The sequence below is a fragment of the Trypanosoma brucei genome, chromosome 3 (assembly GCF_000002445.2).
Source record: "Trypanosoma brucei brucei TREU927 chromosome 3, complete sequence".
NCBI classification, from domain to species: Eukaryota; Euglenozoa; class Kinetoplastea; order Trypanosomatida; family Trypanosomatidae; genus Trypanosoma; species Trypanosoma brucei.
In genome coordinates, this window is record NC_007276.1 from 1,103,204 (window position 1) to 1,126,183 (window position 22,980).

The 22,980-nt window shown below is 41.8% G+C and overlaps 7 protein-coding genes across 7 annotated transcripts, besides 68 other annotated features; 6 read left to right on the forward strand and 1 right to left on the reverse strand.

The window, feature by feature from the left end:
- Nucleotides 1-59: part of a sequence feature (A-rich) that runs on past the window's edge.
- Nucleotides 1-22,980: part of a sequence feature (sequence corresponds to BAC RPCI93-28C22) that runs on past both edges of the window.
- Nucleotides 75-98: a microsatellite.
- Nucleotides 163-226: a sequence feature (A-rich).
- Nucleotides 348-369: a microsatellite.
- Nucleotides 383-424: a microsatellite.
- Nucleotides 657-701: a microsatellite.
- Nucleotides 760-837: a sequence feature (CT-rich).
- Nucleotides 872-942: a microsatellite.
- Nucleotides 947-969: a sequence feature (AT_rich).
- Nucleotides 1,022-1,071: a microsatellite.
- Nucleotides 1,073-1,184: a microsatellite.
- Nucleotides 1,207-1,252: a microsatellite.
- Nucleotides 1,207-1,252: a sequence feature (In this TA rich region, 21 quality sequences agree with the consensus but 11 additional quality sequences show an extra TA.).
- Nucleotides 1,261-1,283: a microsatellite.
- Nucleotides 1,342-1,378: a microsatellite.
- Nucleotides 1,520-1,548: a sequence feature (AT_rich).
- Nucleotides 1,627-1,715: a sequence feature (A-rich).
- Nucleotides 1,880-1,902: a microsatellite.
- Nucleotides 1,912-1,931: a microsatellite.
- Nucleotides 2,066-2,104: a microsatellite.
- Nucleotides 2,272-2,337: a microsatellite.
- Nucleotides 2,398-2,480: a microsatellite.
- Nucleotides 2,589-2,672: a sequence feature (T-rich).
- Nucleotides 2,818-2,885: a microsatellite.
- Nucleotides 3,073-3,108: a microsatellite.
- Nucleotides 3,109-3,147: a sequence feature (A-rich).
- Nucleotides 3,197-3,217: a microsatellite.
- Nucleotides 3,448-3,493: a microsatellite.
- Nucleotides 3,651-3,685: a microsatellite.
- Nucleotides 3,744-3,789: a microsatellite.
- Nucleotides 3,870-3,915: a sequence feature (T-rich).
- Nucleotides 3,960-4,083: a sequence feature (GA-rich).
- Nucleotides 4,197-4,243: a sequence feature (GA-rich).
- Nucleotides 4,324-4,343: a microsatellite.
- Tb927.3.3950 (hypothetical protein, conserved) lies at nt 4,368-6,020 on the forward strand (the record flags this gene model as incomplete). Its single annotated transcript, XM_838894.1, has 1 exon — nt 4,368-6,020. One exon carries the CDS (start codon nt 4,368-4,370, stop codon nt 6,018-6,020), a length of 1,653 nt encoding a protein of 550 aa, XP_843987.1.
- Nucleotides 4,694-4,791: a microsatellite.
- Nucleotides 4,964-5,002: a microsatellite.
- Nucleotides 6,561-6,607: a microsatellite.
- Nucleotides 6,680-6,700: a sequence feature (AT_rich).
- Nucleotides 6,882-6,912: a microsatellite.
- Nucleotides 7,262-8,395, forward strand: Tb927.3.3960 (RNA-binding protein, putative; the record flags this gene model as incomplete). The annotated part of the gene is made up of 1 exon (XM_838895.1): nt 7,262-8,395. The coding sequence occupies one exon, from the start codon at nt 7,262-7,264 to the stop codon at nt 8,393-8,395; it is 1,134 nt and encodes a 377-aa protein (XP_843988.1).
- Nucleotides 8,401-8,452: a microsatellite.
- Nucleotides 8,557-8,576: a microsatellite.
- Nucleotides 8,977-9,038: a microsatellite.
- Nucleotides 9,099-9,119: a sequence feature (AT_rich).
- Nucleotides 9,272-9,352: a sequence feature (T-rich).
- Nucleotides 9,353-9,375: a microsatellite.
- Nucleotides 9,376-9,400: a sequence feature (T-rich).
- Nucleotides 9,403-9,452: a sequence feature (AT_rich).
- Nucleotides 9,490-9,572: a sequence feature (A-rich).
- Nucleotides 9,573-9,601: a sequence feature (AT_rich).
- Nucleotides 9,711-9,732: a microsatellite.
- Nucleotides 9,823-9,879: a microsatellite.
- Nucleotides 9,990-10,028: a microsatellite.
- Nucleotides 10,114-10,144: a sequence feature (AT_rich).
- Nucleotides 10,209-10,231: a microsatellite.
- Nucleotides 10,490-10,550: a sequence feature (A-rich).
- Nucleotides 10,921-10,942: a microsatellite.
- Tb927.3.3970 (hypothetical protein, conserved) lies at nt 10,989-11,882 on the forward strand (the record flags this gene model as incomplete). The annotated part of the gene is made up of 1 exon (XM_838896.1): nt 10,989-11,882. The coding sequence occupies one exon, from the start codon at nt 10,989-10,991 to the stop codon at nt 11,880-11,882; it is 894 nt and encodes a 297-aa protein (XP_843989.1).
- Nucleotides 11,470-11,494: a microsatellite.
- Nucleotides 12,020-12,042: a microsatellite.
- Nucleotides 12,400-12,421: a sequence feature (AT_rich).
- Nucleotides 12,846-12,912: a microsatellite.
- Tb927.3.3980 (hypothetical protein, conserved) lies at nt 13,599-14,960 on the forward strand (the record flags this gene model as incomplete). Its single annotated transcript, XM_838897.1, has 1 exon — nt 13,599-14,960. The coding sequence occupies one exon, from the start codon at nt 13,599-13,601 to the stop codon at nt 14,958-14,960; it is 1,362 nt and encodes a 453-aa protein (XP_843990.1).
- Nucleotides 15,003-15,031: a microsatellite.
- Nucleotides 15,682-15,703: a microsatellite.
- Nucleotides 15,914-15,957: a microsatellite.
- Nucleotides 15,991-17,307, forward strand: Tb927.3.3990 (hypothetical protein, conserved; the record flags this gene model as incomplete). Its single annotated transcript, XM_838898.1, has 1 exon — nt 15,991-17,307. The coding sequence occupies one exon, from the start codon at nt 15,991-15,993 to the stop codon at nt 17,305-17,307; it is 1,317 nt and encodes a 438-aa protein (XP_843991.1).
- On the forward strand, nt 17,907-18,386 carry Tb927.3.4000 (clathrin coat assembly protein AP19, putative; the record flags this gene model as incomplete). The annotated part of the gene is made up of 1 exon (XM_838899.1): nt 17,907-18,386. One exon carries the CDS (start codon nt 17,907-17,909, stop codon nt 18,384-18,386), a length of 480 nt encoding a protein of 159 aa, XP_843992.1.
- Nucleotides 18,389-18,425: a microsatellite.
- Nucleotides 18,440-18,466: a microsatellite.
- Nucleotides 18,467-18,494: a microsatellite.
- Nucleotides 19,233-19,253: a sequence feature (AT_rich).
- On the reverse strand, nt 21,504-22,094 carry Tb927.3.4010 (hypothetical protein; the record flags this gene model as incomplete). Its single annotated transcript, XM_838900.1, has 1 exon — nt 21,504-22,094. The coding sequence occupies one exon, from the start codon at nt 22,092-22,094 to the stop codon at nt 21,504-21,506; it is 591 nt and encodes a 196-aa protein (XP_843993.1).

Genomic DNA, 22,980 nt, shown 5'->3' on the forward strand with positions numbered 1-22,980 from the left:
GAAGAAAGGAAGGAAAAAGAGGTAACAGAAAAAATGAAAAGGAAAAGAATAAAGGAGAATATACCTTTATGCAGAAATAAATAAATAAATAAATAAATGTACACATTCATATACGTTATGGTCACATAAATTTAGAGAAGGATATGAAGAAGGAGGAGGAGGTAAAAAAAGAAAAAAAAATAAAGGAATGCAAAAAAAATAAAATATATAAATAAATATATATATATATACACAGTTCGAATGAAGATTAACAAGTGAAAAGTTGATGGGATTATGGAATTCCAAAAATAAATAAAAAAAAAGAGGAAAAATAAAATGGGGGGGAGGGAAGAGAGACCGGGTTACGCAATAATAATAATAATAATAATATTTTTTCCCTCCCTCTTTTCTATTTTCTTCTTCTTCTTTTTTCTTTTTTTCTTTTTGTGCCTCACACGTGTGTATTTATTTATATATGTGTTTATATTCCGTCTCATATCTTTTTCCCACCATCACTGCTATGGTTTTGATAGCGGAATTCAGCAGAAGATACAACACCAACACGTTGCATTTACACGGGCACATTTTTTTTTTTTTGCTTCTTCATATATTTTTACTCACGCGGTTTTTTTGTTGGTATATTTGGTAAAATGCCCCGGTGTTTTTATTGTTTTTTCTTGTTATTGCCGTTATTATTATTATTATTATTATTATTATTATTAACGTGTTCGCTGCTTTTCCCTCCCAAACCGTAACGCCGTGTGTCATGTAAACAAGTGATTTTTGTTGTTTCCTTTTTTTCTTTTTCTTTTCCTTTTTTATTTTATTTTAATTTGATTAATTCTTCCTTTCTTTCCTATCAAAAACAAAACAAAACAGAAAATAAATAAAAACACATATACACATACGTACACACACACACACACACACACACACACACACACACACACACACACACACACATGTGAATAAATAATAATAATAATAAAACAACCGTTCATTTGCCACCGTTAGCATATTTTACTAACAACAGCATCATTTCAATAATATTAATATCAATAATAATAATAATAATAACGGTAGTAATGGTAACTATTATATTATCAATATTATTATTACGTTATTATTGTTATGTTTATTTATTTATTTTGAATTGTTTTTGATATTATTATTATTATTGATATTATTGTTGTTGTTGTTCTTATGTTAATGAGATATGAGGCATCGATATATATATATATATATATATATATATATATATATATATATATATGCGTACATTTATTATTATTATTATTATTATTTTAAAGAGCGTGGCACCGAAGTGCTGAATAAAAGTGAAAATGAAAATGAAACGAAATTTTATGTTATGTTATGTTGTGTTGTGTTGTGTTATGTTTTTATTTTATTTTTGAATGGAGATGGGAAAGAAACACATAAGGCACTGAAAATGGAATGCATCGTTCATCGTTTTTTTTTTGTTTTCTAGAAACAACCCCGGAGAAACCCGAAGGGGAAATACAAAAAAAAAAGGAAAGGGAATATAATATGTATATTTTTATATTTATAGCAATGGGATGATGAAAGGTGGAGGGAAGAATATGCGAGGATACGTATGGAGTTTTATGTTGTATTAATAATTTCAGCAAAAAAAAAAAGGAGGAGGAGGAAAGGAAGAACAGGAAAATAAAAAGGAAAAATAAAAAAAAAAGATAAAATAAAAGCAAAAAAAAAAACTTGAAATATGTGTGGACGTGATAACATAATCACGCCTTTCCCCTGTTCTTTGCTTTTAATTTTTATTTTTGTTAGCGTTGTTTTTCTTGTCATTTGCTACGAAAGACCTGAGATAAATGCGTATCTGTTTTGTTGTTTTTTTTTCTTTTGTTAATAATCTCTTTATTATGTTATATTATATTATATATTGTACTCAAATTAAATTAAATTAAATTTTTGTACTGTATTGTCTTGTCTTTTCTTGTCGTAACGCTGCCAGTAGTCGCAGCAGCAGTTTTGGTCTCGAGGGAAGAGATGGATTGAAATGAATTTTAGAAAAAAAAAACAATAGGAAATAATAATAATAATAATTATTATTATTATTATTGTTGTTATTGTTATTGTTATTGGTAAAACCGAAATAATTGTAAAGCAACGAGGAGGGGATGGTAATGAAAGTGGTGAAAAGGTACGAGTGGTGCATGGAACTCTTTTCTTTCTTTTTTTTAGAAAAAAAAGAAAGAAAAGAGAATGACATGAAGAATTTTTATGCCCGTTATACTTTAGATGTAAAGGAATAACAACAGAAACAAAAACAAACGATAATAATAATATTAATAACAACAATATCATCATCATCAAGGAAGTCGCTTAACAAAAAAAAAAAGAAAATGTACACAAAGGTGCAAAAATGCACAAACTTATAAATATATAAATATAAATATAAATATGTATGAATACATGTTTGTATTTTGTATTTTGTATATATTTATATATACGTAAATTTCTTTAAGTGTTACGATTGCTATGTTGAAGTGAAGCGATTCATTTGACGGAGCGGTACCCGGTAATCGCACGAATTTTATTTATGCCATTTCCTTACCGGACTGTCCTCTTTTTTTTTTTTTCTTTCACTTCCTCTTCATATTGTTCCTTTTCTGATTTATTGTTTTTGTTTTATTTACTTATTTTTATTTCCTCCCCTCTTAGGCATATTTCCCCCACCTTCCTTCCCTCCGTGGTTTCATTTGCTATCGGCAGTACCGATCTGTGTTCTTTTTTTTTTTAAAATAAAAGAAAAAGGAAAACAAAAAAAAACTTTTGGCTTTGATATTTCCCCCGATTATTATTGTTATTATTGTTATTATTGTTATTATTATTATTGTTATTGTTATTATTGTTTTTGTTATCGTTTGTTTTCATTGCTGTGTTTTCATCGTGTAACCGCATCTTTTTTTTTTGTTATTTGTTTTTCTTTCCTTTTGTGTACGCTTATATTTGTACAAATATATTTGCATATGTATCTGCGTGAATGCGTGGTTTGTGTTTTGTTTTTGTTTTATTTTATTTTCCTGCTTCTCACTTGCACGTCAGTTTCAACATCAACAACATCAACATCAACATCAACAACAAAAAGAAAAAGAAAAAAGAAAAAGAAAAAGAAAAAGAAAGCAGCTCTGCCCACATTCCCTCACCCGTTTCCTGTTTTTTTCACTTACACTTTTTGTTTTTGTTTTTGTTTCCATTTTGCTCTGCTCGACTCTTTTTTGTTTTTTTTTTGTTTTCAAGTTTGTTTCCACCGCGTGACTTTCTTTTTCCATCCCAGTGTGTTATGATTAGGATTATGACAGCTATAGTTACTACAATTATAATTATAATTACAATTGCAATTTATTGTTATTATGATTGTGGTTGTTGTTATTTGCCCCCTTTTCATTGTTCGTCTGTGTCATTCTTCCACGCCCCTCTGCCTTTTTTTCTTTTCCTTTTTTTCTTTTCTTTTCTTTTTTTTCTTTTCCCATTTTGTTTGTTCGTTTGTTGTTTTGAATTTATTCATTCATTCATTCGTTTTCTCTTTGCCTTTTATTTTTACTTTTAATTGAATGAAAGGCTTTTCACTTATGTGTGTTGCCACCTGCGGGAATTTTTTTCACACACCTCATCTCTTTTTTTTTTCTCTCTCTCTCTCTCTTTCTCTTTCTCTTTCTCTTCTTTTTCTTCTTTTGCCACTTTTCCCTTCTTTCTTCAGCTGAGTCAAACAATCCGTAATATATATAAATAAATATATAAAAATATAAATATATATATATATATCTTTTCCCTGTTGTTTTTTTTTCTTCTTCTTTTACTGATATTACTCACATATGTATTCTTTTACTTGAGCCCTCATTCCATTTATCTTTTTTCCTTCTTATTCTTCTTTGTTCTTTTTCTTTTTTTCATATTTCACTTTATTCGAATAACTTTTGCTCGTGTAAATGATAAAAATAAAATAGAAAGAACAAAGAAGAAGAAAGGGAGACAGCCATACAAAGAGGTGGGAAATAGGAAAAGGTAGAAGAAAATAATAAAAAAAAAAGAGAGAGTGAGAGTAAGAGTGAGAAATAGTGCGCGTGTTTGTGTGAAAGTTGTTCGCATTAGTGTTTTTGACGACACGTGAGCGGACGGTGCTTTTTTTGTTTGTTTGTTTGTTTTGTTTTGTTTTCAGTACTTAACCAACGGAAAGAGAAAAGGGAGAGAGAGAGAGAAAAAAAAAGAAAGAAAAAAATATATAAATATACACATAAATATATAAATAGTAGCAAAGGTTGAAAAGAAAACAATAGCACCGTATCGAAGTCAAAAGGAAGTGAGTGAGTGAGTGAGTGCGTAAGAGGAAGGAGGAGAATAAAATGCCTCCAAAACGCTCAAAAGGTGTAACATTTAAACTCGTCCACCAGCCATATGATGACGCGGAGAACACCGGAGGGCGTAAAGCCATAATGGTGGAAGAGCGAATAGTGCGTCAGCATTTACCGGCATCGGGTTCAGGACGCGGACGCCGTCAGCGGGATGATGATGACAGCTTTTGTGATGATGGAGGAGCCTCTATGTCAACTGTAAGTCGTTGGGCACAAGAATGGGATGAGACATCGGCACCAACTGAACGTAACGCAGGAATGTTAGAAGGTGAAGAGGATTACTTAAATAGGCACAACTTTCTTTTGGCACAGGACCCTGATGATGATGATGATAATAATAATAATAATAAAAATAAAAATGATGAATGTGCTGATGATGGCGGCTATGAGGATATTAGTGATAATGACGGTGGTGCATGTGAAGGAGTTACTAAGAAGTCTAGAAGTGAAGCCGCTGACGGTGAGGAGGAAAGTAGTGACGATAAATTGTTTGATGACCAGGAGGAAGGTGAAGTAACGGATGAGTTTCTGAGACAGTTGGTTTTTGGCGGAGAAGACGATGATTTGGATGTTGACAGGCGCCGATGTGGTGATGATGATGATGATGATGATGACGGCAATGATGACGGAAGTACAAACCGTGACAACGTCCCGGCAAGTTTTGTGCCACATGACACGACACGGCGTGCGATTGACCGCCAGTTCACACAACTGATGCGTGAGTTCACCGTTGATGAGAGGTTAAATGACGCTTATACCGATGACCCGCGGACGCAAGGTGCGCTAGACGCTGACCAGTACCTCCGCGCTATGGAAGAGTTTGTCGTTGAGCGTGCCGGTATTGATTATAGAACTGCTGAGCCAATGCGAAATAAGGGCCTTATTCACCAGCTAAAGAGCATGGCATACGGCGTTCCAACCGACATGACGGCTTCGGGTGATGTAATCACAACGACAATTTTGCCTGACAAAAAAATACGTTTCGCAACGGAATTTAAACGGGAGACAGAGGAGATCCGGAGAGCCGCTCGGGAGCGTATATTGCGCCGTCAGGCTGAGGCTCAGAAGAACGCTGCGGACGGTGAAGTGAAAATAGGTCATGATAGCATGGGCGCTAGTGAAGAAATGGATGATGATTGTAATCACGATGATGGCACATTTCAGGTGAGGAATGCTGCAAAAGCGAATAACTCATCAGAATGTGGCAGCGAGTCGCAGGAGGAGGAGGAGGAGGGGGAAACATATGTTGTGCGGAGGATCGTAGATAAGTCCAACCGCCTTGATTGCGAGACAGTTTTATCAACTTACTCCACGTACTTCAATCAACCTAACGTCATACGGGCCCCAGACGCGGGAAAGAAGCGGAAGGGTAAAAAAGTTACTCAACCGCACCGTGACAATAATGAGGGTGATGACATGTCGCAGGAGGTGCCGGACTTGAGCACGTCGGTGTTGTCCTTAGCGAAAGGAAAGAATGAATCGAAGGAGGAGAAAAAGATGCGAAAGCAGTTGGTAAAGGATCTGAAGCGCGAACGCCGTGGGAAGAAGAAGGAACTTCGACAAGTGTACAAGACAATGGAGGCTGAAGAAGCCCGCCGTGTGAAGGAGTCGCAAACGGCGAGGAAGACATTGTCCTTCTTGTAAAGGTAGAGAAATGAAAAGTTTTTGTCGTTTGTTTCCTTTTAATTGCCACTTTTGTGTGGATTCACGCCAGGAGGTGCCACACGGTGTTTTGCAATGTAGCGATGTGTTGTTACCGCTCCATGTGTTTCTCCTGTTGTCCGTCGCAATTAAAACTTCACTTCCGTTTAGCAGCCGTTTGTAGTGGTTACTGGCCGTTGTGATTGGTGAATCAATTAATGTCTTGCAGTGTATATGCGTTTATGCATACTTTTCACCTCTCCTGCAGGTGCTTCTTTTTGGGGAAGTGGAATTCATATGCACACGCAACACAAGGTGAGCACAATCTAAAAGTATTCGAGTAACTTTATTTGTGGTAATACAGGAAAAAAGTGAAATACAAATATATATATATAAGAGATGCAAATGTAGGGGGGGGGAGCTAAGAAGAGAAGAGCAGTGAAACAACAACAACCGCTAGGGATTCGGCTAAGGGAAGAGTAAACGTGGGGAATGTTAGTGAATTTCAACTGCGCCACGTCCGTGGTCAACACACACACACACATATATGTCATGTATATATCATGTATATAATATATATACATATATATGTGTGTTTATTTATGAGTGCGTGTTAGAATCGAGAAGCATTACGCCTTATGTCTCTTGCTGAATCATGTGTCTTTTTTTTTTTTTTAAAAAAAGCACATGAGTGTAGCAGCGCCCTTCTGTTTGTTGCATTTCAAGGTTTTTTTTATTTTTACTTCCCCTTTCTCTTTTTCACATTCCGCAGTATAACGTTGCACAGTTTGCAAAGGCCGAGAACTCCTCTAAGAAGTCGCATGAACTTTAACACTCTCCTCCAACTCTATTGCTTGTCGCTATCTTACTCCCTTCCTTCCTTCCTTCCTTCCTTTTCATTTCATTTTATTTTATTTACTCTACTTTTACTTGCGCATTTTCTTATTGTTGCTGTTGTTCCCTGCTTTTGTAATATTAGTTTATTTTATCTGATACACTTGTGACCCTTTGGAGGGGGAGGGGTGAGGAAACCAACGTATCACCAGGTTTGTAAGGTGCAAAACGAAGGAAGCGGGTAGTTTCAGGGGGAGGGGCCCTGTTCGGCGTTCATAACAAATCTAAACACTGAAACAGACAGAAAAAAAAAAGAAATAATTATACATACATTAAAAACTCACAAAAGTAGCCTAGCAGTAGGAGGCATCTTGTAGAGGGAATAACCGAACAGGGGTAACGCACCGCACATGATGCCGTGCAAGTCATTTCCTCCGTCCTCTAAATTATTGAGGCATCGGTCAAGCGAACTTTATAGCCGTGACAATTTATTCATGTGTAACTTATCGGCTGCCGTGGATGAAGCGGTGCTTAAGCAAATCTTTTCGCCATATGGAGAAATTCTTTCTGCGGCTGTAATGCGAAATATTCATACGGGTGACAGTCTCGGAACGGCTTTTGTGCGTTTCGCCACAACAGAACAGGCGCGTGCGGCTCTGGTGGGTTGTCATGGGCGAGTGGTTTGTGGCCGTGTGCTGTCGGTTCAATGGGCGAAGAGGCAACACGATGGCACTCCCGTAGGCGAGGCCCGAAAGAAAATTGTGAAGTTATTCATACGTAACATTCCTTTGGATGTGGGACCTGAAGATGTGCAACGTCTCTTTGAACGTTTCGGTACTGTGGAGAGCGTATCACTGCACAAAGACACTGCTGCTGCAACTCCCACTACTGACAACAGCCGACCCCAACGCCGCATTGCATTTGTGACATTTACGGAATCTGGTGTTGCTGATCGTGCAGCTGAGGCTGTACACAACACTCGTCCCTTCCCATCTCATGGTTCCGTCCCATTAATGGTAAAACTTGCAGAAGATCATTCGGAGCGCCGGCTCGCTGCTGCCGCTGCTGTGGCTGGTGGAGGTTCGGGGCATAACTCCTCATCATTTTGTGTTCCTCAGCCCCGTTTTGTTGGCCGACAGCAGCCAAAAGTTCTGCGCCCCCCATCGGGCGAACGTTTGCCCGTGCAACCGCTTTGTGTTTTGGGCTCGAAAGGAAGCGGCCCATCACCAATTCTCCGCTCTCCAAATATTGTGGCAGCTACGCGAGTTGATGATTTTATGGATATTGCGGTTGGGCGTTGGAAAATGCCGGAACCCCTTTCTACTACAATAAACACATGTTGTACCGTTATGCCACAGGCTCCGGTTGGAACCAATGGTAAATTTTTTACCGTTTCAGGTAGTGGACTCTGCGCGGCATCGCGATCAGCCATAAGTTGTTCCATATGTGAGAGCAAAAAAGGCATGAGGTACACTCATGAACCATACCGAAGCGTTGTGTGTAACCCCACTGGCATTCCGGTGCCGCCTTCACCAGTGGATTAAGCGACGCCTTGCCTACCCTTTGCCTTGCCTTTCTTTGCCTACCCTTTGCCTTGCCTTCCTTCTTTCCTTCTTTCCTTTATTTCGTGTTGTTTTTTTTTGTTTCTTTTCAAAAAAAAAACAAAGGAAAGTTATGTGGTGATATGATTTGCATTTTTTTTTTCATATATATATATATATATATTGAATAAGTTGTGCCGTTTCTCTGGCATGCTAGCTCTTTAGTTTATTATTATTATTATTACTGCACCTTCAGCAGCAGTGGATGAAATGAAGGGGAGAGACGGGAGTATTTGCTGATCCGTTCTTTTTTTTTCATTTTATTATTTTCATTAGTTTTATTATGTTTATTTGGACCATGTGCGTGGGTCTTTATTTATTTCAACGTCGTCTCCTCTCATGATTTATTCACCACATTTTGTTTGTTTATTTTTATTTTCCCCTCCTCTCCTCCCCTCTCCCGTATTTATTTTATTTGCTTCCAGTATTTCCCTTGAGTCAAGGGTGAGGTGACAGTCATTAATGACATCAATAATTTCCTCCCACTTGCCTAATGACGTTGAGACGATTCTTTTCGAGTCTCTTTTATTTATTTATTTATTTATTTTTTCTCTCTTATTTTTATTTATTTAACTTTATTTATTTAGTTTTATTGCTCTCCGAGTGTTTATTATTGTTAATATCATTTATGACGTTTGATTTATCCTTTTTATTTTTTATTATTTTTGAATAGAAGGCGACTGAAAATAGGAGGGGGGGGAATTACGAAGTTGAGCGGGGTTTTGTTATATTTGGCCCCTGCAGTGCTTGAAAAAAGCTCAAAGACAATAACTTCGGCTCCTCCTAATCAAATGAAATGACGCTCTGAATAAATTCCCGTTTATTTTTTGTGTTTATTTATTTTTTTTATTTGCTTATTTTGTTTGTTTTCTTCAAGGTTATTATTATTATTACTGTTACTATATATATATATATATATATATGATATTTATTTTACGTTTATTTTTACGTTATTAAAAAAAAAAATATAATGATTCATTCATTTTATTTTTATTTATTTCGTTTAGTTCTGCTTGTGAGTGATTTGTGTATCTGTTAGAGAGGATAAATAAAATTAGAGAGAAGAAAAAATAAAATAAAATGAAAAAGAAAATGAAAGGAAAGAGGGAAGAGGAGGAAAATAATAATAATAATTATTATTATTATATACAAGTGATGGGACTGGCATATTTTACATAAACCAGTGTGTGTGTATGTATTTTTATCTTGTTAATATTTTAATACGTACGAATTGATTGACAATGATGATGAAGGAGGGAAATAAATAAATAAATAAATAATTGAAACAAAATCGAGCCGAAAGGGAAAATGCAGAGGTGACAACAACAATAACAAAAACTGGTAGCAAAGCTAATATGAATGTCAATGAAAATAATGACAATAATAATAGTAATAATGACAATTATATAATATTAATAATGACAATACCGAAAAAGGTATTACTTTTGTTTTTGTTTCTATTTACCCTTTCCTCCCTCCTCTTCCCTCCTCTTTTCTTTTACCCATCAGCCGAAGTGTTTGTATTTTTTTTTCCTGTTTATTATTATTATTTATTATTATTGTTGTTATTATTGTTGCGGGTTTTTGTTACTGTTTTTGCTACTAATGTTGAGCTGTTCCTCATTTCCTTTCCTTCTTTCTTGTTTGTTTGTTTAAGTTTCATTATTATTATTATTTATTTATTTTTTTAAAGGAAAACTCTCTTGTTTTAATGAGAAGTGAAATGCGATCACATAAATCAATAAATGGATGAATTAAAAGAAAAGAAAAGAAAAAAAATGCCTGATTTTGCGTGAACTTAATCTCTCCACATTTATTTATTTCTTGTGTTGTTTATCTTATTCTTTACGTAATGCAGTTTTAATGGAGCAATGGTGAGGAGATGACACACAAATATATACAGAATCAAAGTCCCGAAGCAAAAGAGAAGGAGAGAGAGGAAAAAAAAACGGTAAGATATTTAAGATGACGGTAGATTTTTTTTTTAAAAAAAAGGAGAGATAAAAGGAAATAACAAAAGAAGTGAAGTGTCAACATAAAAAAAAAAAAGAAAAGAGAAAGGAAGAAAGAGAACAGCAAAGAAATGAGGAAAAAGAAATATATAAACACATAAATGGTGAAAATGACATTTCATCCCTTTTTTTGGTGATGCTCATATTTCTTCACTGGAGCTATCAGCGATACTTCCGGCACCAAAAAAGAAAAAAAAAATAAGAATTTGTTTTGACTTCATAGCATAATGTTTGTTTGTCTTTTTTTCTATCCATATCTTCTCATTGATTTTTGTTAATTAAATGGTAGCGTCATATTTAGCGTCTCATTTTGGTGGTTGTTGTTGCTGTTGTTGTTCAAGCCGCGTGTTAGGCGCATTATTATTATTATTACAACTAGTCCTTAGTCACAAACAGAAATACGCACACGCATATATATATATATATATTGTGGGTTTTTTTTACTTTGTGTTAAACAATAAATAAATAAATAAATAAAAAACGCATTTAGTTGCTTAGCGCACTTTATAGGACACATCCGTTCAATGGTTTCCTTCACTTGTAGCGTCTGTCAAGACGTTGTGAAAAAACCCAAAGTTGCGGGTCACGGGAATATGTGCCGCGGCGCCTCTTTTGCGTGTGTGGATTGCATGGAAGTGTTTGACATTCACACTGTTAAGGGCCACACTTCATGTGTAACGGAGGTTGAAAAATATCAGGGAAAATGGCGGCGCAACACTTCAGGTGGATTTCAGCCGCAGCAACAACAAAACCAAAAACTTAATGGACATCAAAAATCTGCTAATGATAGTGATGATGAAAACCACTACGGTAATGGTAAAAGCGATAGTAAAGGATACATCAATGGTAATAATGCGGGAAGGAATGGTGCAGATAAGAAAATGCGACGGCCCGCCATGCAGCTAAGCAGCGATTCAGACGACGATGACGACTCGTGGGTAAAACAAAAGAAGAAAACTTCCAATAAGGCGGGAGAAGCAGAAAAAACAACTCAATCAACAGATGCATCATCATCATTATCATCATCATCCGTAGTGGCAGCGAAGGCGGTATCAAATGTTTTAATTACCGCTGCGACGGTTTATGAAGCGGAAGGCGCTGAAGTGCGGCGGGGGAAACGACATCGGTTAGAACCATTAGTGCTACCGCGTTCCGTGTGCTCGACGGAGGCATCCGATTGCGTTGTTCCAAGTTTTGTATTGGGAAGTGATGATGAGGTGACAAAAGTGGTGCGGTGGGTTCTTGAAGATGCGGCACCGGCAACACTCAACATGAAAGAACTCGCACGGAAACTTGTGGAATGTTATGAGGCCCGGCTCGCACGGAAGTTGCGATGTGTTGTGGAGTCACTCATACGCCGGGGGAAACTCCGCCTTGAGGAGGGTGTGGTAATGATGCGAGATGAAGAGGCGGGATAACAATGTGTGTAACAGTTGTAATTGTAACTATTGTAATTGTAATTGTAACTGTTGTTATTGTTATTGTTTTTACAGGAGAAAAGGAAGTAGGAGTTAAAAATAAGGGGGTTAATACATAACATGTGTGAGAGATTGCAGAGGAGGAGGAGGAGGAGGAGGAATTAAAATAAAATAAAGATAAGAAGAAGAAAAATGAAGAAAGTAATAACGGTCACAAGGGCGGCAGGAGAGGAAGGAAGAGTTAAGGAAGAAAAATAAGTGCTCGTTTAGTGAACTTAATAACTTTTGACTCAGGAAAGTTAACGGAATGAGGACGGGTCTTATTCTTTGTCGTTTTTTTCTTTTCGTTCGTCTTATTGTCCTCGTTTCGCCGTCTACGGCTTCGGCATGCTTCTTTAGCATCAGTTCTACACTTACAGTTCTCTTGTTGTTTTGGATCCTCTTGTTTTTCAAAACGGGAGATAAAGGTGAGAGATGACAACATAAAACAAAAAAAAGAAGTATATGAAAAAAACAGTAATAATATTAATATTATTAAAGATGTTAGTGAAAACAACGATATCAAAATAAGGGGGACCCAGACGAAAATAATTGAGATAAGCCCATTTCTTTTTTTTTTTTTACTCGCGTGGGGAATGCGGCCTTGCGGGTTCACATGAATTCGGATCTCTATTATTATTGTGATGATGATGATGATGATATTGCGTTAGTTGGGCATATTTTCTGCGTTTGCATGTCTGTATTTTCCTTCATGCTGTCGCTTCGCTTAATCCTCTCATGTATCATTTGTTTCTTTTTTTTTGTTGTTGTTGCTCTACTGTTGACATAATTTACTGTCGTCACTTGTCATTTTATTTCTTTATTTCCTCGATCTTACTTCTTCATTCGGTAGCGTAGTTACGCCTCAATTCGATGTTCCGCCCGTTTTAAATGGAAGACGCCGCATGCGCATGTACATGTTATTATACATGTTATTATACATATTAATGTATATATTAATGTATATATTAGTGTATATATATATATATGTCACAGTGTGCCATACGTTGTTTTAAACACGATGGAGAATCCCTCTCTTCCTCCTCCTCTTTATTTTACGGGTGAATATAAATAAATGTTGGTGGAGATAAATATTCCTTCTCATTTGCACAGTGTGTGTTTGCCAGCACCGACTGATGTATTTCGGGTTCGTGTGTCGTTTAGGGATGCTTTTGTTGGGTTCTTCCGGTAAAGGGGAAGAAAAGTACACGACATCATTTCGTTTTATTGTGTTTGGGAATGAATCACTAAACAAATGCATCGCGCAAGGCTGCTGAGGCCAGGAGTTGCAGTTCGCACACGAACACAAACATTTGCGTATATATATATATATTCCTTTTTTCTCTTTCTCTCTCCCTTTTCTCTTTCCCAATTCCCAGTTTAGTGTAAAGTGAGTGCGTGAAAGCATTCAGGCGTGGTAACAACAGCAATTGGTTCCGGTTGACACGGCCAACCATCACCAACTCAACCCACCATAGCGGAGCATAAACGAAAACGTGCCCCGCCGTATTTGTACAGTGGCGAGTTGTGGTGTTGGTAACAAAAACAGAGGGAAGCGTTTTATTTTTCTTCGCTGTCTCAACTCATTTGCCATAAGGCTCCCTCCCCCCCCTCAAAAAGTAAAAATAAAAAAATAAAACCGTGCTCTCGTAGTGGTGGGGGCATTGTTGGATTCTAATGAAGTGCTGGTCTCCGCATTCTGTACGGAAGAATCTTGCAAAACACCTGCGGGATCTTAAGGAGGATTCGGACGCCCCGCCAGCACTCCGCTGCCTCGCAGCGGAAAGCAGTTGGGACAGTATTGATGCATTTGGTGATACCTGCAATGAAGGAAGTGGTGCAACTTGGGGCTATTCCGAGCTGGAGTTTAGTGGGGGAGAAATTGATGAGGCGATCCGAGAGGAAGTGTCCTCGCGACAATCGTCATTAACTCCGGTTGGAACCAAAAGGGAGCTTTGTATTGGTGACAGTGCGGAAGAAGTATCTGGGTTCATACGGACACTCAGTTCAGGGTCACCGGTAGGCCGTTCTGTGAAGGGTGGCGGTGGGCGTAAAGTTAGTTGCACCCCAAAGGGACGGTTTATGAACCACGACGGTGCTAGGGCTTTATCTGTTTTACTTCCCCTTACGGGTTTAAGACATCATCCAACGTTTCCTGTAGATCCGTCGCTTAGTTGCAGTCAGGTGCGCAAGTCGGGTGGGAATAAGTTCAAGTCTGCGCCGTTGCTACTGTGTGACAACAAACAAAGGAAACCAATTTCTAGCCGTCAACCAAAGGGTTCTTTTCGGAATCATCGGGCACATCTGCACCAACCACTTGCATCGCTGCAGCCCGAATCGTTCTTTGCTTCCTACCCTTGCGGTAGGTTGCATCACCTCGTTAGAAATCCAAAAGTCAAACAGTTTGTGGCATATAGAAGCGGCAACGGCAACAGCGACGTGTCGAACTTTGCTCTGGACGCCACGGTGACACGCCGTTCCCGCCGCCAGAGAGTAAATGAGCATTTGTTCGTGGATGGAGAAGTGAAACCCCACCCGCGTAGCCGGACACACTCCAAACATTTATCCGAGTCCCTCCTAACCCCTACCGCCAGCGCGCCTATTTTGGAGCTTTTGGCCCCGCGGAAAACGCCGCACAGAAATGCGGGTGAAGGCGTACGTGGGGGAACGCTAAGTGTTCGTAGTCAGTTCGACTATTGCTTCAGCCCGGGAGGAACCTCACGGAGCTCAAACAACAATCGCATCATCCGCCAGGGTTCTGCGGAATGGTTCGAGCGCGCCTCTGGTGGGCAAAACAGTCAATCGAATTTGTATTGGAGGCATGCAACTCGCGTGCGTGCCGCCCTCACAATGCGAGGTATGGGAGATGGCGGTGATGCGGGTGCGGCGCTATCGCAAGAATGCGGCAGTCCAGTCAGTTCATTATGGGCGAGCACAACTTTCACAATTGATATGCGGCCTTCCCTGTGCGATGCGCCTTTAGACATCCTCATGACATCATCCGCAACAACAGGCAGTCCATACACCACCATTGGGTAACTTTTGTGTGCAAGTCTTCCCTTTTGTTGACCATTTTTTCCATTTTCGTTTCTCCTCTTTTCTTTTCTTTTTATTTCCGTTTTCGTTCTATTTCCGGTTGGAAGGATACGGAGTTGTGCTGGTGAGCACCGAAACGCTATTTTAAATATCAACTGTTTGCTCTCTTCTCTCCCCTTTGCTTGTTCGAGGTGCTGAGATTGCTTCTTTCCACTTTATGATTGCTTATTTCGCGTGGCTGCGAGTTACGCTGCGGGACTACTGTGCAATGTACCGGAAGGTGCCTCGTGCATGGGCGTCGAAGGCAGTACGCGGTTATAAACATATGCAATAACATACAATAATATACATTAATATGTATACAATATATATATTAATCCAAGTATATGTACAAGTATGCGAATAAAAAAGTATATTACATAAACAAGAGCGGAAGGCGGGTGTTTACGGATGTAGCAGCACACATGCTTGCATACACTGAGAACCCCGCGGTGTAAGTTCTTCGCTTCGCTTTTCAACATTTTTTTCCCCCCTGAAACCCGACCGTTGTGTTTCGTTTTTCTTTTTTTTTTTTCGCCTCATCGTCGTGGTGGTGGGTGTGGGCTCATTTGTTGTGTGCGCGTTATTGTGTTTAAAAGGGGGGGGGGTGCGTACCACGCTGTTGAAATACTTTTAGTGCTGCCGCGGCCCTTGCGGGGAGATAAACAGAGGAAAGGCGTGAGGAATATATATATATATATATATATTTCTGTAGTTTTGGAAACGCTGGAGAGCTCTCGTTTTTTTTTGGGGGGGGGGGAGGTCGGGGAAGGGGGCGTTTTCGCCTCCCGCCACTCATGCGGAGATGGTGTGCTACCGGCATTGCATAAACTCGTGAATACTGCCATTTATTTATTTCATTAGTTTCTCTTTATATTTCTTCTGTTTCTTCGCCATGTAGTTTTTTTTTTTTGGAATATATATATATATATATATTTATTTATTTATTTATTTATATATTCCTTTCCAGAAAGGAGTAGTTGGTAGGGGATATATGACTCCTGTATTTGGTACCGCTGCTTTCTTTTGTAGGTTGCGGTCCTCGTCTCTGCGACGATTTTGCCTCAATCATCAACGCAGGGCTCGCAGTAGCGGCAGTTCAATTGGTATTGCTCATGAAGTTACTTCACTTCACCCATATGGTTGCAGCAACAATGTTGTTGGTTCTACACGGGTTTGGAATGAAACGGAGAATTGGTGCAGTCTTTGCTTGGAGCCACTTAACAGTTGGAGCGAGCACCGCGGGAAGCGCGATCACATTTGTTTGGAGATGTTTTATAATGCGATAACTCAATACGGGCGCCGCTGGTCACCATCGACATTATGGTGGGAAGTGGAGGAATGCACTTTGCTGCGTCGCCATGCTTCTCCGCGACTTGTGTTGGATGGTGGCGAGGGTTTTTTTAGTGGTTGTATTTTGGATTATGTACGCGACTCAACTGGAAAGAGGGGAGGTCTTAGTCTTTTGATGGATTATTACGATCGAATGGAGCATTACAAGCGGCGTTTGGAGCTCTACGCTTGCATTCAACATTTGATTGACAATGGTATCGTGCGCACCGATCGGGGTTCGCTGGGCGGCGGCGCGTCATTCCACGGTTCTCTCGTGACATTCAAGGAATTATTTCCAAATTTAGTAAATATGTTTCCATTTGCGGACGCAAAGGAGATCTCCGCCTTAACACAAATGATAGCCTCGACGTATAACGGTGAAACGGTATTCGACTTGTGTAACTTCCAGGGGTTGCTTCCAGCGGGTCAAGGAGGAGGCGATACAACAGGAGGAAAAGGCAATACTTCAGGATGCGGAAACTCGCAGCAGCGACTGGCATTCAACGCCGAACAAAAGGGAAGTGAAGATTCGTCCGTTACCGCATCTGCTGAGGGGGTTTATTCATATCATTGGAAAGGAATGTTTTGTCGCGGCGTGATGGGTCAATTACGATGGGCATTGGAGTGTGATAGCGTTGCCTGCCCACTGAAACGTGCCGATGGCTCCAAGCACGTTTGCGACCCCTATTGGCAAGTTCTTTCGGAATACACCTGTCGGGCCCTCCTTGCGGAAATGGTTTTTTGTCGTGTTTCGGAGTATATCGTGCGCGTTGAGGGTGTTTGGAGAAAATGTGGTCAGGAATTGGCGAACAAACATGTGTCGCATGGGAGTCAAAAGGAAGAAGAGGAGAGGGCGCATCCGCCGCGCACGTCGAATTGGGGTTACATACGATACATGGGGGATCATTTGTATGATGACATGTTTGGGGGAAACTTGCCAAATGAAGGGGCTCCGAAGAGATTGTCTTTGATGAGGTGAGGTAAAAAACAAGCGAACAAACAAAAAGTAAAACCATGGGCAAAAAGAAAAAGAAAAGAAAAGGGTCCTGTTTTTGCTCTCTTTGTTGTTTATATCTGTGTGTTTGGGTTTTCTGTGGGGTTTCAACTGGGCTTCCCGAGTGATGCCGTGCCATACGTTTTTTTTTCTGCTGCCTGTTCGGCCCTGCCCATTTGTTTTTTTTTTTGCAATTCGAACCGTACAGTGGGAGAATGTGTCACTTCCGTATATGTTGGAGTTGCCTCTTCTAGCGTGATGTAGTTGGTTTTGTAACTGTGTGAATGCGCGCTTTTGAAACCGTAAACCGCTACCAAGCATATGCACATGCGTGTACAATTCCATTCGGTCTTTTTTGTTTCCATTTCTGATCCCAAAACGACGACTTCACTTATATTTTCCATCCCCCTTCTGACTTTTCCCTTTCCTTTTCCCTTTCCTTCCCCCCCCCAAAAAAATTAACCGAAAAAAAACAAAAAAAAAAGTTCTAAAAAGAAGGTGTGACGAAGGAAGGAGGTAAACCAGAAGCATATATTAAACTTGCGGTGGCCGCGCGTGCCAATTCCATCCATAACGTCATTGGCATGATAAGATATCTTTTGCTTATAAGTCGCCAAGGCAAAGTACGGTTGGCGAAGTGGTACGTTTCCATACCGAACAAAGAAAAAACTCGAATTGTTCGTGAACTTTGCCAAACCGCTTTGGGTCGTTCCGCCCGTTTCTCCAACGTGTTGGAGCTCCGCGGCTCCAAATATGTTTGCCAGCGGTATGCGTCTCTTTATTTTATTGCCTGCATTGACAAGCAAGACAATGAATTGGCAATTTTGGAGATGATTCACCACTTCGTAGAGCTATTGGACCGATACTTTGGCAATGTTTGCGAGCTGGACCTTATCTTCAACTTCCACCGGGCATATTTTGTGCTTGACGAAGTTATTTTGGGAGGGGAATTGGAAGACACAAGTAAGAAATCAATATTACGGCAGATTGAAATGCACGAGGCGGCAGCGGAGGACACGGAATTATCCAGAGGATCCGGCACAAATTCCTCAAAGGCACGCTAAAACTCCCCTTCTTTTCCCTTCCCTTCCCTTTCCTTCCCTATCCAAAGGCGGCTAACAAAAAGAAAAAAAAAGAAGAGCATGAGGAGGAGGAGGAGGAGGAGGAGGAGGGAAAACAAAAACAAAAACAAACACAAACACACACACAAGGAGGGTTCGAAATGAAGCGTGTCGCCTCCATTTTTTTTTCTTTTTCCCACCACCACTCTCGCCTCTGTAGTTGCTGCAGCTTTCTCTTCCCTTCTTTCATCTGTTGTTTTTTCCACCATTTTCTTTCTGTGTGTTTTGCTTCTCTTACAGAAATTAAACTTTTATTCCTATTTGTATTGCCTTTTCTTTCTTGTGGAAACGTTCCGTTCACCATCAGAAGTTACTCTTGTTCCTCGCAAAGGTCGCAAAGGATTAACGTGATTATTATTATTATCTTTAAAAGGAAGAAAGAGGGAAATAAAGAGAAGGAGAGTCAAATTTCATAGGCAACATCGCGTTAAATATGGACTAACGCGGCGATTAAGTGGTCAAAAGTTACTCGACCAACAAAGTCAATGGTATCGCCGGTAGCGTCAAAAATAAAAAGTGCATCTCACCGGATCATCCCTCAATAGCGCACCAAACAGTCCTCCACGTGAGAGCGGAAGCAAAAGGCAGAAAAGGTGCATGAACAAATGCGGAATAAGCCCCGCGCCCTAATAGCAACAGAAATAGTAAAAATGGTATCGTCGCCGCCCAAGAAAAAAATTAAATTGTAACTCCCCCCATTCAAAACCGAAAATACGAGAAGATCATAAATAAAACAGCATTCTCACTTTGGCAGTATCGGCTTTCAAAAGATTCCACAGCTATTCACACAAAAAAAATAAATAAAATTTACACAACCCGTTTTCAAGAATAAAAAACACAGATCTATATAAAATCCATCAAAAGCGAAAAAAAAAATAATGAACAAAGAGTAAGGGAAATGCTATACTATCAGCCGCCGCGTCTTTTCCCATAAAAAGAAATCGAGACATAAGTCTCGCCCCCGTCGCTCTTTAAAAGACCCCTCCCCTTTTTTTCCGTGTGGCCCAGGGCGGTGGGGAAACGGAAGGGTGTGTGTTTGTATGCTTTTGGGGCCGCCTGATTTGTCAGGGTGGCCCAGGGCGGTGGGGAAACGGAAGGGTGTGTGTTTGTATGCTTTTGGGGCCGCCTGATTTGTCAGGGTGGCCCAGGGCGGTGGGGAAACGGAAGGGTGTGTGTTTGTCTGCTTTTGGGGCCGCCTGATTTGTCAGGGTGGCCCAGGGCGGTGGGGAAATGGAAGGGTGTGTGTTTGTATGCTTTTGGGGCCGCCTGATTTGTCAGGGTGGCCCAGGGCGGTGGGGAAATGGAAGGGTGTGTGTTTGTATGCTTTTGGGGCCGCCTGATTTGTCAGGGTGGCCCAGGGCGGTGGGGAAACGGAAGGGTGTGTGTTTGTMTGCTTTTGGGGCCGCCTGATTTGTCAGGGTGGCCCAGGGCGGTGGGGAAACGGAAGGGTGTGTGTTTGTATGCTTTTGGGGCCGCCTGATTTGTCAGGGTGGCCCAGGGCGGTGGGGAAATGGAAGGGTGTGTGTTTGTATGCTTTTGGGGCCGCCTGATTTGTCAGGGTGGCCCAGGGCGGTGGGGAAACGGAAAGGTGTGTGTTTGTATGCTTTTGGGGCMGCCTGATTTGTCAGGGTGGCCCAGGGCGGCGGGGAAACGGAAGGGTGTGTGTTTGTATGCTTTTGGGGCCGCCTGATTTGTCAGGGTGGCCCAGGGCGGTGGGGAAACGGAAGGGTGTGTGTTTGTATGCTTTTGGGGCAGCCTGATTTGTCAGGGTGGCCCAGGGCGGTGGGGAAACGGAAGGGTGTGTGTTTGTATGCTTTTGGGGCCGCCTGATTTGTCAGGGTGGCCCAGGGCGGTGGGGAAATGGGCGGGGGGTTGTGAAGTCTTTTATGTGGGCGGTGTTTGGTGCTGGGCGAATTCGGATGTGATTGTTATGCGTTGCTTGTGTTCCTGCGTAACCTTATTTTCCCCCTTTTTTTGAGGTGAGAGAAAAGGTTCGGAAAGGGCGAAACATGGAAGGGAAACGGGACTGCCTGGTGTCGGTTGAGCAGTTTTTCCGGCGAGTTCACTGCTCACACGCGTTTTGTGGGACAGAAAATCCGACAGCTGCCCGGAGGCAAGTGAATCGGGCGCTTGTGTGGATGGCAGGCGGGGATCGGGCGTCCGGTAAGGACGGTGATGCCGGGAAGCGCGGTCGTTAGGGCCAACGGTCGTGGCGGCGCGGTGGGGGGCGCTTGATCCTTAACTTTGGAAGGTGCGTCTCCCTTTTTTTTTTGAAGTAAACTTTGGAAGTTATTTTAACCAGGTGGACGGTGGTTGCGCTACTGTTTTAGTTTTTTTTTCTTTATGCTTTTTAGAATGCTCTTTGCGGCGGGGCGATTGAAAGTCGCCTCGGCTTGGGGGTGCGCTTTTTTTTTTATTATCATTATGCAGGCGGGAAAGCGTTGAGCTTTTCGGGGGGACGGGCTTCCGCCAAAAGCTCTTGTGGGTGGAGGTGCAGTTTTATAAGGGGCGGCAGCGACAAAGCTGTTTCTAATGCTCCCTCTTTTTTTTTTGCATTTCGGTGGCCCTGAGGGTTAGTTCCTCAAAGAAATCCGCTGCAGCAGCTTAATTCATTCGAGCGTCATCGGAGGGACACGGGGGACTTGTATGAGGGACGACGGGTTCGGCAAGTGGAGAGTGGCGCCGTCGCACCCTTTTTTCGAAGTCAAGAAGGTGTGCAGAGAAAACCTTTTGAATGGTTTTGGCACCGTTTTGTTTCTTTTTAGAGGAGAAAGGGGAAACACGGCCCACTTTGACGTGTGGTGTGGCTCTGGGAGAACTCTAACCGCTTATTTTCAATGAAAGCCTTTCCCTGCTCCGAGTTCCGGCGCGAAAGAGAAGCACGCGTTGGGGTTTGGGAAAGGGGGGTGCAGCAGAGAAGGCTTGGGGAGCATCCTTTCAAAACGTCCCTGCAATCCTTCTTGCCCACCGAAATAAAAAATTTCTTCATGACCTTTCCCTAATCCATGTTTTTTTCAGAAAAAATTCATGTATTTTTTTCTTCTTAGAACTTTGCTTAAATCAGGAGTGCCTTAAATAAAGTAAGGCGCTAACACTTTCGCCGGATTTATTAAAGGGTGTTCCTACCTCAGTTCCCCCAGCTTTGAAACTTTCGACTTTCACCAACCCATGCCCCACAAGGGTCGTCAAGTTAGTGATGTAGCGGTTCGAGATGCGCCCCGCCAAGTCGGTGTAAGAAAGGCCTGTGACCGGTTTGCCAACAACACGAAAGGCGCTAGCGTCAGGCCCGGTTGTTGCCGCCTCTGTTCGTGCTTGAGCCGCCTTGCTTAAGAAATTCGTGGCGGAGACGCTCGGCTTTTTCTTGTGAAAAGACAAACCCCCTTCCGCGGTGTTGCCCGTTTCGCATCTCCCCGGAACGGCGGAAGTTGCTTGGGGGGGGGGGGGGAGGGCGGGATGCCCTGTGCCCGTATTCATCTGCATGCTGCGCTGGTCTTGCGTTCCGTAGTCTTGCCGATTTTGCGTCGGCTTGCTGCTTCCCGCTCCCGTTGGCCGCTCTGTTCTCTGTTCGACGGACCCCTCACGACCGGTGCTGCAACCTGTTTTTTGGAAGGGCACGTGACGTGCAACGTGCCCGGGACGACACACCCGCATTCGCCTTATCGGCCGGCGGCCCTTTAGCCGCGCGTGTATGCGGAGGGAGAAGGGGGAGGGGAGGGGATGTGCTCAGAAAGCCGCGGAGGTGCATTGGACGCTGCCTTTGACCGTGGTGAATTACATTGAGGGGTTCGTGTATTCATCTGGTTTTGGCAGCGCCAGTGGCTATGACAGTCGTTCCTTGGGGCGCATTTTATTGGGGTCGGGGTGTCAGAGGAATCTTTTCCAATTTGCCGTGCACTTTTCTCACCGCAGGGCATTGCCGCTCCGCTGCACAGGGAAGGTCCCGCTCGATGAGGCGGGTGGTCTTCTGCCCCCTATAAGAGACGCAAATCGAAGGTCAGCTCAAGTCGAATATTTACTTTCTACGGGCGCCGGGGCAACGGCCTCACCCGTTCTAAAATGGGGGACTGCAGAACGTTACCGCTCGTTCGGGAAGGGCTGGACGTGGTTGAAGGTCCGAAAACAACGAAAGCTTTGGAAAGTGTAGCGTTTACGCTGTAGCTTTCGAATATTAAGTAGCCCGCTATGGCGGCAGCCCGTTTTCCCCATAGCTTCAATGAAAGCACGGTAAGATTGGAGCAACCGAGCGGGAATCGGTGCTCATTAGCCATGGGAAAGTGATGCAAGCTCTCATCGTGATGTGTGGGGCGCCTGCGCGCCAGAGGGCGAAAGCGGGAAAGCGACAGTAGATTACTGCCCGGAGCGGCGTTTCAAAGTAACCAGTGACGTGGGCTCAATCCGACTGAGACCGGTTAAGGGAGAGCAGTTCCCCCACCGGAACCACTTGCAAACAAGGCTGCAACGTGAAAGCTGGAAAGGCTGCCGAAATTTTTGACGGTGGTCGTGGATTTGCCTTCCTGCGCACGGCAAAACCGGGGGT